Raw genomic sequence first — 12,948 nt, 5'->3', positions numbered from 1 at the left:
GATGGATGGATGGATGGATGGATGGATGGATGGATGGATGGATGGATGGATGGATGGATGGATGGATGGATGGATGGATGGATGGAATGATTGATCAATCCGTCATTGGGAAAGGAATGCATTTTTAACAGAAGTCATGCATGGGAGGCAGAATAAACCTTGGACTGCTATGTGATCATCACAGGCCCAACATAGATTAAGAAAAGAAAACTTTGCAAGCCCAGAATTACATCCAAGCTAATTTAGAGCAACCCTTGCCGGACTGGGAAAATATCCAAGCATTATAGAAAAGGGCTTCACTAAGATTTGAGTTAACTGCAGGTGAGCAAATTGGAACTCTAAGCTTTTTTCTGACCACTTTTATTCAGATAATATAGTAATATTTTATTGCACCTGAATGCTCTTTGTTACTAATTGCCTACATATTAAAAAAATTATCTTTGTTTTTCTTTTTCTTTGGGTGGATATAATATAAAAAGTTAGCCTGCTCTACATAACACATTTTGATAGACAATAATCAGAAAAAAAAAATTAGTATGGATAGCAACAGGTTTCGATGCAGGAGAGCAAGGTTGTTTTGTCATATAATGTTTTTTGAGTATCCAAGTTATTGGGTATTATTTGTTGAGTGCAGAAGACAGATTGTCAATCAAAAGAAAATGTGAGCTCTGGAAAAATATTGCTCGCTGGTAATGTTATGATTTATTTAAAACTAAATGGAGCTGACTAACTGATCTGTTTACAAAATGTGAAAAAGATAAAACAAAATAAACTAAGCTGCCACATTTCAGTATGAACAAACACAGAAAAAATATATATATATCTGAAGAGGAAAGTCTATCTGACTTGAATATCATCACCTGAGAGGACGCCCCATTGTCCATGTCCATCCAGCATGGTGCTGGATCCTGTTACCCAGCCACCAAGTGGCAGTTAGCCTTCTGAAAGAGATAGCACTCCTCATGGGCTACTGAGTGACACCACTCATCACTAAGGGCAACATAAGTTTAGGGGGGCTCCAGGTGTCTGAAGAAACCTGACCTCCAACACCCCTCCCAAAATGTCCCCCCCCCCCCGAGTTACACACACCATCACCTGCCTCTCAATGGTCAGCCCTGGCATGCTAGAAATAAGATGTATTACTTGCTGACAGATTTCCAAATGAAATGTTTATTTAATGAGATGGACTACTCATTTATCTTATAGGTTTGTTCCTGAATAGATCATTAAAAGGATTTTATAACAATCCATTGGCAGTAGAAGCCAAAACAGAATATACTGAATTTAAAGCATTAATTTTGCATCACCCCTAGTCAATACTGATATCAGAAATTACCTCGTAACATACAGCCTTTTACACATTATTTTATCACCTATTAGTTATAACTATTACAGCTTATGTGAACTACATATACAATAAGGAGTGGCTTTTAAAAATTTATTTTTAATACTGTTACAGTTTTTTAAGATTTAGTTGATAAAAATATGTCCCCAGACCTTCTCTTTGTATGACTATGCTTTGAGATCCTTTTCATTAACACCATAAACAGTAAACGGTTCCACCTCCAGTCACCAGTCTGTTGAGCTGCAGACCTTTGTGACTGACACCACCCTCATGGAGTTCTTTACTTTTAAGGGGTCAAAGTAACAAAATCTTAAAATTTTGGGTGTAGCATTAAAAGTAGACTTCTGCCCTTCAGCCGCTGATGATAGAACTGAAAAAGTTCAACCATCACTGCATCCATCCTCTCCTCCTTCTTCACCATCTGTTATGCTGCTGCCACCACCATGGACAAAGACAGCATATCATTCGCTCTACAGAGAAGGTGTTGGGCTGCAGTCTTCCTTCTTCTCAAGAGCTGTAAACCTCTAGGACTTGGAGGAGAGGAGGGAAGATTGCAGCTGACCCCTCCCACCTCGGACACAAACTTTTTCAGACACTTCTCTTTGGTAGAAGGTTGGGCCCATCAGGACAAAAACTTTTTCACACAAAAACAGCTTTTCTCCTTTCTGCAGCCTTTCTGCAAAGGGTTTTACTAAATATATCTATTATCTTATTACTTGTTTACAAATCAAATTGTTATTTTCGATTTTTATTTATGTTGCTTATGTATTTCTATGTGTAGCAACTTATTACTGGAGCAAATTCCTTATACCATAGCACAAAGCCCTTCTTGGCAATAAAAATGTTCTGGCACTAAAATTGTCTCTATTTTTCTTGTTTAAGACACTTAATGAGTTTCCATGTTATACCACTCTCACAAGCAAAAATACTAACCAAATAGTGCTGGGGTCCAGAACCAAAACATGTTTGAAATGTCAATAATAAAATAGTAAAGTATTATTAGTACAGAAGGAAAAAATACATCTGCACAGTGTGATGAATGCATGATTAATGATTAATGTAGACGGACAGCAGACCATCTTTACACAATTAAACCGAAATGAAAAACATTGTGACTGAACTTAAATAATGCATGTTTCTATGGTTACTACAGTAATGACAAACTGCAAAACAGCAGGTATAACTTCATAAAAGGAGACATCTCCACTTCTGCCATTCTGGAGATTGACACAAAGTACCCCTCCAACATGCCGTCTGCTAATTTCTTCACATTGTGTGTAAATGTGTTTTTACATATTTACACAAAACAACACTGAATATTGGCAGCCACCAGTGAGCAACCATCATCCGGTGCACCAGCCAGAAGTGGGCATCTCTAACTTGTTGCAAGAGGGATTTTATTTCTTCCTTTATGAGCTCCAAACGAAGCACAGTGATGTTTTATTAAACAAGTCCAATCCAGTTTGGTTTGCAATATTTTGGGTGAAGCAGGTGTTACAAACAGTTGGTGGAGGTAAATCCAGCTGTTTAGATTTTAATCTTTTGGCTCATAATCCGACCATGGCTCCTTTTCTGTCAGGGGGTGGTCGGATCCAGGAGCTGACAAGGTCAACTTTTTTAAATTTTCCAATTGTTTTTTGTTTTATCTTTAAAATTGCCCTTTGACATTTTTAGATGTTTATTTTCTTTTACTCTTGCAAGTAAATTGCACTATAAATAATGCTTTTGATTATCATCATTATTAGTAATTATTATCATTATCTCTAACACTATGGCAGAACTTCCAATGTCCTTAACAGCCACTTGTAAACTGCCAGTGGTAACAAAATTTAATAGTTAAATTCTGGTTGAATTCTTATTGGTAGATTACCATAAACATGGTTACATGTTGCTCACACAATTTTTTTCTTTTTCTTTTTTTTGCCTATGCAATCAATTTAGCGCTCATTATTTTGATTCTTTAACCTCAGACTCTATTTGTCTGCTCTAGAGAGGTCTTTAGGCTTAACATTTCTTACTTACCCTTTCTCTGGTCACTTTATTTTATTAAAAAAATCAGTTCCCTTTTAAGTAAGTAGGGCTTAATGTGCTCTTAGGATAAGATGCAGGCTGTTAAAAAAAACATGCATCATGACATAAAAGGACTTGTTGAACAAGATCTTTTTAAAAGGTGTTAGCATACGTTTCATACTATTAGGTATACTATATAAAATAATTTACCTCCCTCACTTCCAAAGCCCTGTGTGTCATGGTTGAATCAACCTTCAGTGATGATCTTCAGTCCAGGTGTACACAGGTGTGCAGAAACAATCCAGCAACGGCTTTAAAATCTGAAATTATAATCCATATTTGATCCTCCTCAAGTCTAAGAAGTGTTTAATTCATTCTCTCTTCTGACGCTTTATATATAAAAGGCAATACTGCCCTAAAAAAGACCTGGCAGCACAATCCAGGACAGAAAAGGGGAGTAACTGCTGCCTCCAGCTTGGCTACTGCCCCTGCTTTGACAGTAGCTATACTGTAACAGGCCACCTGGTTATGGAAGCAGGGGGCTGCTCAAACATTAATGGAGCTGAGGCAGCAAACATTCATTCAGCTCTTTACCTGAGTGTTGAACTGTGTGTTTAAGAGGGGTGTGTGGGAGGGGGGGACATAACGTGTGTGTGTGTGTGAGTGTTTTTATGTCTATGTCTGTGCAAGTATGTAATACAAGGTTGTTGTAACCTGATCCAACCAGAGACCCACTCTCACCCTCCTCCTCAATACACACCGGAAAGGTATTCAGTTACTGATCTTTGATTAGATGGATGTATTTCAAAGTAATTACCTGCAATGTTATAAAACTAGAAGGTAACAGACTACTTCAGCATTGTAAATGAATTTACTAGAGTTAACAAATTTTAAAAAACTACCCATTTCAAAGGTCTCATTTTAATTAATTTTTCTAAATGCATTATCAAATACATGCTATAAAATTGATTATCAAAATCTGGGAAAAAAGGGAAATCTGGCTTGAGCAAAAAAGAAAAATTCTAGTATTTTTTTGGACATGTTACTTTTAAGATAATATTTTAATCAAGGCAACAGAAAACTAGAAATGCAGGAAGTATAAAGTGGAAACAGTTATCATTGTTCAACACTATCAACGGATCTGCAACCTCAACCCTTTCTTTTTCACTTGGTGAGGTCAGCCATCTCAGGCAATGTGGTCTTGTGGTCTAATACCATTTGTTTAAATTTTAACATTGCTTCCTGTAAGCATCAACAAAGCTATCTTAAATTACAGCCTCATGATTGGGAAAACCACATAGTGACACAAGAGAGCAGGATGGAAAAAAAATCCTCATTAACATGATGTAATCCATTATGTAATACTTACACATTGGATGGATGGACGGACGAACGGACGGACGGACGAACGGACGGAAGGATGGATGGATGGATGATAGAGCTCAAAGCAGAAACAAACTAGATATACAACCATTTAACCTTAAACCTTACAGACCCTGTAATAGCAGAGTTGTTTACTTTCATTTTGAAAAAATGTAGATAATGCAGAATATATTTTTTTCCTTGTTTTAAACACAAATAAATCAGGCAAAGTAACAACTGTAATAGTGGTTTAATAAAAAAAACTATTATTATATCCCATACCTTCACAATAGTACCAAAAGGTTACATGATCCCCTAATAGATGTGGAACTATTCTTGATTTATTTCAGTTGTGTACTTTCAGGTGGTAATTGCTTATTAAACCCTCAGGGCTCAACAGTTATAACACCTGAGGAAAAAACTGTTCTAAAAAGCCTAAGTTCTCCGTCAGCGTAGACAGTATAATGTTTCTTTAATCATTAGGATTAATATAGTCTCATGTCTAAATAGTGAAACCATTTTTTTTAATGGTCCCAGTCTTGCATGTCCCAACCAACTGAGTCCTTATTCATGTGAGAAACAGCTTGGTGATGGAAGTGGACCCTGGTTAGTTTCAGGAGAGGTGCATTTACCAAAGAAAAAAAATGTTACAGAAGTACTATAAACAAATTAAACTTTGCTGTACTGAAAATCGAACATCAGAGTAAAATTCTTTCTTTATCTAAAAACTTTAGGCAAACAGTAATGGACATCAAACCTTACCTTTGATTCCATCTTCAGCTTCTCTCTTTAAGCACTACTGCACTACTGGTTTTAGTGTGAGTCTGTAGCTGATATTAGGACAGAGGGCTGTGCTGTGTCCACCTGTCCTGTATTTATGACTGTCCATGCCGCAGCCTCAGCATGTCCTCTGATGTCCTACTTTCTAAACCTGGCCTTACTCCTAAAGTACAAGGAGAAAGAGGACTGAAGGATTCAGGTGCTCATCAAAAGCCACAGGGAATATAATTACATGAGAAATGCTCTTAATCCCTGCTTAAATATTTGTTTGTTTCACAATATGAGCTTTGGACAAAAAGCTCAGCAGAATGTGATTGTTACAAAGACAAAATTAAGGTTGGGTTGGTTTAGAAAAGACTATGACAGATATTCCAAAGTAGCAGAAAATACCAACAATTTTTTTTATGCCAATAAGATAATTAAGTATCAAATATGTAAAAAGAAAGAAACACTAATTGACAACAGATCACTTCAGTAAAAAAACATTTGGGTAATAGCACCACCTACCGTCTATCGTGTGTTATGACACTCAGTGATAAACCGTAGCCTGCATGCAAAATGGTGTCATATGACATGTTTTTTAATCACAACACTGTATTTTTGGATTTGAAACGTATGTTTGTAGTGAACTCATATTTTTATGTATTTTTATACAAGTTAAAACAGAAAAGAACCATTAATTAGTGTTTAGTTACACCTGTATCTTTGCAATATCAGATTATAAGATAAATAAACAGGAAAGCTGCAAAAAGTATATTGTTTTTTCTGGTTGTTAGGAGAATGAAATGAGAAGCAGTTATTATTTATAGTCTTTTAGATACATACAGACATAATTACTATTATGACTGTAGAAATATTTGTATCTTTATAAGAAGTTTTAATCCGGCTCTTTCTTTCTTATTTTAGTCTCAAAATATTTTTAATTCTAGGGTCCTTTGTAATTGCATTTATCTAAAATGCAATAAATGAAAAGTAATTGCATTTATCTAGAATGCAATTACTTTTCTAAAAAAAAAAATATATATATAAATAAATAAAAAGCCTATTGTATTATGGGCGTACCTGAATTCCAACGCTGTTGTTTCCTGGTGAAACCACGCCCCCCTCTGTTTCTGCAGGTATCGTTCACTGATTGGTTGCCCCATTGAAACCTTAAGCGACTGCACCAGCAGGTTTGACAACAAATGACCGGTTTGTCTTCAGCTGTAGTTCTACGCCTTGCTGTAAACAGAAGGACTTTCAAAATGGACAGCTGGACCAGATCTGCTAAGGTTACTTACAGGCGCTGGAGTAATCCTGAACCAGGGTAACAACAACCCACATTTTCTGTCTCTGATACTACAGGCCATATTCTTAGAAAATCAAAAGTGCTTTCAAAGTTTCAAGAGCTAATGCCTTTTGATTGCATCATTTGAGCATACTATTCTTATTTAACTGTGATATAGCCCACTGTGAAATAATAATTTTAATGATTGAATGTGTTCTTTCTGTGTTGCTGAAACTTAGAGATGGGGGAGAATTTGTGGGTCAAACTGATGAAGACCAGGCCACAGATAATGAGATCTGCACTATTGCCTCAGCAAAGGTTCACTCAGGAGGCAGAGAGTCTGCAACCAACTCTGAAAATAATAAAACTACAGGTTTGTACAGCCTACCTGCTAATTACACAGACTTATGTCTTTGAATGCAAAGTTTGAACAGTCAGCTGGTTTGGATGCCCTGTGATTGTTGAAAGCAATGTGAAATAGAATAGTCTTGGTTACAAGTCAGTCGGTAAGTATGAGAACAGTTTATATAACCAATGGGCTCTTTTAGTGTTTAATTATAGAATTGGATCTATAACTGGGAAAAACAAGATCAATGCTCTAAAGTTAGCCTGCTGATTTGTTTGCCTTTAATAGGGGAATCCATATTGTTCAGTCGGCCAGCTGCCAAGTTCTGGAACATCATCATAATACTACATGATAAAACCCATGCTTTTTTTAATTTTTGTCTCATAAATATGAGAGTAACAGCATTTTGTATTATCGCAAAAAAACTTTGGTTTAGAGTTAAATGTTGTGCAAATGAGTGTGTCAGTCTGTTTTTTTAGCCTTTACCACTGGATCCTTTGTAAAGCCTTTTCCACATACAGTATCTTATAAAAGACATGTCATCATGTTTAAACCCCAAGCTCATTTGTGATAAGTGACAGAGGGAATCAAAGTAACTCAGGGAAATGAAGTGGAAAGACTGATCACTTTAAATGTTTTTTACAAAGAAACATCTAGAAATGGTGACATGGAGATGTTTCAGTCTGTAAAATGTTTTCACACCTTTACATTAACTGTGACCAGCTTCCAGGTCTCTGCTCAAGAATAAAATTCACACAGCATGATGCTGCCACCGCTGTGTTTTACTGTGCATATGGTGAATTTATGGTGTTGTGCAGTGTCAGTTTTCTGTCACACATATGATTCCCTTAAAGGCCTAAAATAGATATTTACCATTTGAGCAGAGCACCATGTTCCATTACCTGTTGGTAATGTTTACCTGCTCTTGCTTGGTAAACTGAACTAAATTTAGGTTATCTTTAATTTAGACTATCCCTGATTGAACTTCTCCTCTACTCTATATTTGCCTGGCCTGTTTTTTTCGTTGGTCTTAAATATGTCATTTGTTCTCTAATGATCATTTACTAACCCTGAAGGACCTTTATTGAACAGCTGGATTTATATTATTGTGAAATTAAAAGAAAAGGATACCTGGAAGTAAAGTACCTGACCGAAGGACACTGATCATTCCGTTTTTTCCCTTTACCTTTCACAGAAACATTTACAGTGGACGATGCTCTGGAAGCGATTGGATTTGGAGTCTTTCAGTGGAAAATCTCGCTCCTTACAGGACTTGCATGGGTAGGCCTCCTTCATGATGCTCAAACACCTTTCTGTCATAATCTGGACCCTGCATGTGTCTCATATGTTCACCTGCGTCAGGTCGGAGATGCCATGGAGATGATGATCCTCAGCATCCTTGGCCCCCAGCTTCACTGTGAGTGGAGGCTTCCCAGCTATCAAGTGGCGCTCATAACATCAGTAAAGATCCTTTCTGTGCTTTTCTAGAACTTTCTGAGAGTGTAAATGTTGTAATTCTTTTTTAAAGTTTCTTTTTATATCTTTGACTATCAGGTTGTCTTCATTGGGATGGGGCTCAGCTCTCCTGCTTGGGGTAATGTGGCCGACAAGTATGGAAGAAGAGTGGTAAGTATGACAAGCTTGGCTTTTTAAAGTGGATTTGATTCCTTTCAGTAGCTCATGTTTTTGTTTGTTTTTTCTGTTGGTCTTTGTGGTAAAAGGGCCTGACAGTTTGCATGTGTTGGACTCTGTACTACGGCATCCTGAGCGCCTTCAGTCCAGCCTACGGGTGGTTGTTGTTCCTTCGAGGCCTTGTAGGTTTTGGCATCGGAGGAGCGCCTCAATCGTAGGTTTCCTTTATCTGTCTTGAGAAAGTGAGATACATTAGATGTTTGTTTGCTCATCAAAAAGTATTCCTGTTTTTCTCTTTTTTTTTTTTTTTTTCTTAGAGTGACTCTGTATTCAGAATTCCTACCAGTTAAAGCGAGGGGCATCTGCATCATGCTCATTGCCGTAGGTGGAGTTTGTCATTGTGCATTTTATCAAACTTTAAACCAAAATTGATGCTGAGACACATTACACCATGTGAATCATTTCTAACAGATGCACTTATGTTCTTCAGGCTTTCTGGGCCATTGGCGCTGTGTTTGAGGTGCTGCTTGCCCTGTGGGTCATGCCCACTCTGGGTTGGAGATGGCTGCTCGGTCTCTCCGCTATTCCAATAGGAATCTTTGTTTCTTTCTGCTTTGTAAGTATAATTGATGACATTAGGAGGTCGCTATAGCAGAAGGGGCCATCTGTAGACTCTGAGGTACCTTCATGTGTGTCACACAGTGGCTCCCTGAAAGTCCTCGTTTTGATGTGCTGTCAGGAAGAAGAGAAAAGGCCATTGCGACTTTGACTCGCATCGCTCGAGAGAATGGTAAAGAAATGCCTCGGGGAACGCTGGTTGAATATAAACAGGTAAGGTTAAACAGAAATGTTTCCTCAAGGCTGAGACGAAGCTGTGCTCAAAGGATAGATTATTTCTATTCATATATTTACATAAACGTCTTTTTTTTTTTTTTTGCTTTCAGAGTGAACGGGGACAGTTTAAAGATCTTTTTTCTCATCAGTACTGGAAAACAACTCTTCTTCTATGGTTTATATGGTTAGTTGGATTAATTAATATGTTTTGTTCTGACAATATTTATATGACTTTTAACAACTGTTAGATTACGGATGTCACAATCCAGTCCTCAAAGGCCCAAGTCTGGAACATTTCATATATCTCTCTGTTTTAACACACCTGAATCAAAGAATTAGGTCCTTTGTAGGACTCTGGAGAACTTGACTTCAACTGAGGAGTTAATTAAACCATTTAATTAAGATGTGTTGGACCATGGAGATATCTAAAAGCAGCAGGATACCAATCCCTCCAGGACTTGAGTTTGACATCTCTGTCAGATACTGTATGTCATGTATATTATTCAGTCTGTAGCTGTTCAGATGAGCAAATATAAATTATTTGCAGTCATGTGGAAATATTAGTTTAGTTTGGTTTATTTTATCCTGTAACAATGTTTTAATGAGCATTCCCACTGTAAGCTGCCATTGCACATTGAAAGTGAGAGAAACACAGGGCTGATACATCTACAGGTTCTATTGGAACCTTACACGCATCATGAAAATATTTTTTTTTTCACATAATGGTAATTGTATGCACAAGTTAGAATTTATTTTCTGTAATACTATACATCTGAGCCACAACCACAATGTACGGCAACAATTTTCTACCAAAATCTAGGTGTCACTCACAGATGAAAGATAAGTAAAAGATATCAGCCCATCGTAAACTGGAAGATACAACAAAGCAAATAATTTTATTATTACAAGGATAAGAAAACAATATATTATAAAGTATTAGATACTTTTTGTTGTTTTAAGAGTTAATTTCATACTTGGGTGTAAGAAATCGCACTACAATCTTAATTGAAGAAACCTTTTCAAGCAAATATTATCTTGTTGCATAGGCAAAGGACTTTTTTTTTTTTAAGTGCAAATATCCTTTATTCTCAGATTTTGCGTTTTTAAGTTGCTTTTAGCCACCAGTTTTAGTGAGACTAATGGCTTGCAGCTGGTGTAAAGAAATTCTTAAATAATAAAGATGAGTGAGGATTTTGATTGATTCTGCTTTACTTATATTGCAAAATCAGAGCATCACACTGAGAGACCTTCAGATATGCGTTCCACATGTCTTCTGAACAAACGGAGCATGCAGCCTTCTTAAACCACACTTTTTTACAATAGTAACTACACAGATGTCTGGAAATATTCAGATGGGCTTGGCTGGAACTTGTTGTAATTATTTAAAAGGAAAACTGACAGCAAAAACTGGGCCTTGAATCGCTGAGTTTCATCCCTTGCTGTGTTCTGTACTCTCTTGCATTGCTGATCCCTGAATCCAAAAAAACTGTGACATTCATAAGTCAGGCTTACAGCTATAGGAGGGGAGTGAATGTCTTTAAGGTTTTATAAGTTCTTTATTTCATATAATTCAATTCAGTTTATTTATATAATGCCAATTCACAACACATGTCACTTTAGGGCAATTTACAGAGACAATGCAACCAGATCATACAGTCATATTTATATAACACAAATTAAATATGCAGATGTTCTCAGAGAAAAAAAAAATGTTTTGGCAGAAAAATATTGTCAGAAAACATTAGGATTTAGCCTTTTTACATCAATGATAACTTGTATGTTTGAGGCTTAGGAACACGGAGATCATCGTCCCAGCTGTCAAGCATGGCGGTGGTAGTATTGTCCTGAATAGAACCAGTGGGTGGCATAATGAAGACAGAGGAATACTCGCTTTTAGTTTCACGTCAAATGCACAGTAAATATATAAACTTAAACAGTATTTCCTGTTTAAACAAGACACTTATGCATAAAACCCACCACAGCCTGGTTTTGAGTGGTTTAAGCAAGTATTCATTCACTTTATCGGTTTCGTCTTCCCAAAGCCAGTCATGAAAGACTGGTGGACTGTGAATAAAAATGATAAAATCCTTGATAAAGAGGGGCAAAAGAAATAATAAAAAAAAACAAAATTACTTTTTATTTTACTGATCCCAGCACTATGCTCTAATGTGTTGCTTTAATTTTAAAATCTAACATTTGTTCCTGGTTATTTATTTTCCACTAAAGGTTTTCAAATGCCTTCTCTTACTATGGGATCGTCTTGCTGACCACTGAGCTGTTCCAAGCAGGAGACTCCTGTGGAGGTGTGTGCAGTCTTCATGCCTGATAATCAGGTGAATCTTTTTTTAATGTGAACATGCAAAGAAATAAAACTGCCCCTCTTTCTTATAGTGACACAGGGAGCCAAAATTGAACCAAGGTGTAGCCTTGAATGTAAATATTTGACATCCGCTGACTACAAGGATCTTTTATGGACAACCTTGGCAGAGTTCCCAGGTAACATTCTTGCCAGTATCTGTTTTCTGAGGTCTAGGTTTGAACTGAATTATAATGTGGCTGTATTGCGTATCACACATAACATAATGTTAATCGGCTAAACTTCATTTTTTTTTTTTTTTTTTTTATCCCAGGTCTGTTGGTCATCCTTTTTGCAGTCGATTATCTCGGCAGGAAGAAAAGCATGGCGATTTGTTTTTTCATGTTTTCTTTGTTTATGCTGCCCTTGTTTGCCTGCACTGGGAGGTGAGATTGTTCTCTGGAAACAACAGCAGCAAACTAGCACTTTGAAACCTGCACCATTGCTTACCTTCTGCTTCTTCTTGTTCTTCCAGGATAGCTCTTACAGTCCTCATCTTTATTTCCAGAGCTTTCATCTCAGGAGGATACCAAGTTGTTTTTGTTTACACACCAGAGGTATGAATCAGTGTTTCGTTAAAAGCCCCTTTTCCATTGAAAGCCCCAGGCTTTGTAGTACCTGGCTAATAGGAATCCCGACTAATTCATTATCTTCCTTTTCTATTACTCTAGGCTCTTTCCCACTGTATTTAGCGAGTTTACCCATGTTTTTCAAACATGGGTCGACCCGCTAACAATCGGGATTTGGCTCCCTTCATGCTGACTAAAAAAGCTGGGTCTAACCCCTAGCTGGCAAGCTGCATTGCCCTTGTGTGACTGGTGACACCATTACGCAGGGTTAGCTTTGAGGATGTCACCAGTGCGACAGAAATCAGGACGGTAAACAGTGGATAGCAACATGTAAGGAAGCCAGGGTGTAGTCAGTGTGCTTTATTGTTTCGCTCTCTTATCTTTCCGAATCCCTCTCACCAGTGCTGCACCATTTTTATCAAATGTAAACAGTTTGTTTCAGCTTGT

The 12,948-nt window shown here is 37.2% G+C and overlaps 2 protein-coding genes across 3 annotated transcripts in view; one reads left to right on the top strand and one right to left on the bottom strand.

The window, feature by feature from the left end:
- LOC107091258 (unconventional myosin-Ih-like) overlaps positions 1 to 3,836 on the bottom strand; it is a 21,083-nt gene extending 17,247 nt beyond the window's left edge. For both annotated transcript variants that reach the window (XR_001481522.1, XM_015385078.1), the window contains exon 1: positions 3,566 to 3,836. Coding sequence is in view for 1 of the 2 variants with exons in the window: in XM_015385078.1 (XP_015240564.1) it covers positions 3,566 to 3,595 (30 nt within the window). In the remaining variant the exon portion in view is untranslated. The remainder of the gene's footprint in view (positions 1 to 3,565) is intronic.
- A 2,858-nt stretch (positions 3,837 to 6,694) lies between these two features.
- LOC107091277 (synaptic vesicle 2-related protein-like) overlaps positions 6,695 to 12,948 on the top strand; it is a 13,190-nt gene continuing 6,936 nt past the window's right edge. Inside the window, exons 1-14 of the mRNA XM_015385103.1 lie at positions 6,695 to 6,803; positions 7,004 to 7,137; positions 8,306 to 8,391; positions 8,473 to 8,571; positions 8,665 to 8,736; positions 8,832 to 8,956; positions 9,060 to 9,123; positions 9,233 to 9,358; positions 9,445 to 9,573; positions 9,687 to 9,760; positions 11,803 to 11,879; positions 11,968 to 12,072; positions 12,207 to 12,318; positions 12,408 to 12,489. Of these exons, the coding sequence (XP_015240589.1) occupies positions 6,742 to 6,803; positions 7,004 to 7,137; positions 8,306 to 8,391; positions 8,473 to 8,571; positions 8,665 to 8,736; positions 8,832 to 8,956; positions 9,060 to 9,123; positions 9,233 to 9,358; positions 9,445 to 9,573; positions 9,687 to 9,760; positions 11,803 to 11,879; positions 11,968 to 12,072; positions 12,207 to 12,318; positions 12,408 to 12,489 (1,347 nt within the window). The 5' untranslated portion in view covers positions 6,695 to 6,741. The remainder of the gene's footprint in view (positions 6,804 to 7,003; positions 7,138 to 8,305; positions 8,392 to 8,472; positions 8,572 to 8,664; positions 8,737 to 8,831; positions 8,957 to 9,059; positions 9,124 to 9,232; positions 9,359 to 9,444; positions 9,574 to 9,686; positions 9,761 to 11,802; positions 11,880 to 11,967; positions 12,073 to 12,206; positions 12,319 to 12,407; positions 12,490 to 12,948) is intronic.

The sequence above is a fragment of the Cyprinodon variegatus genome, unplaced genomic scaffold, assembly GCF_000732505.1.
Source record: "Cyprinodon variegatus isolate N-32 unplaced genomic scaffold, C_variegatus-1.0 Scaffold331, whole genome shotgun sequence".
NCBI classification, from domain to species: Eukaryota; Metazoa; Chordata; class Actinopteri; order Cyprinodontiformes; family Cyprinodontidae; genus Cyprinodon; species Cyprinodon variegatus.
Note: the sequence above shows the minus strand (reverse complement) of the source record. Positions and strands in the feature narration are given on the sequence as shown.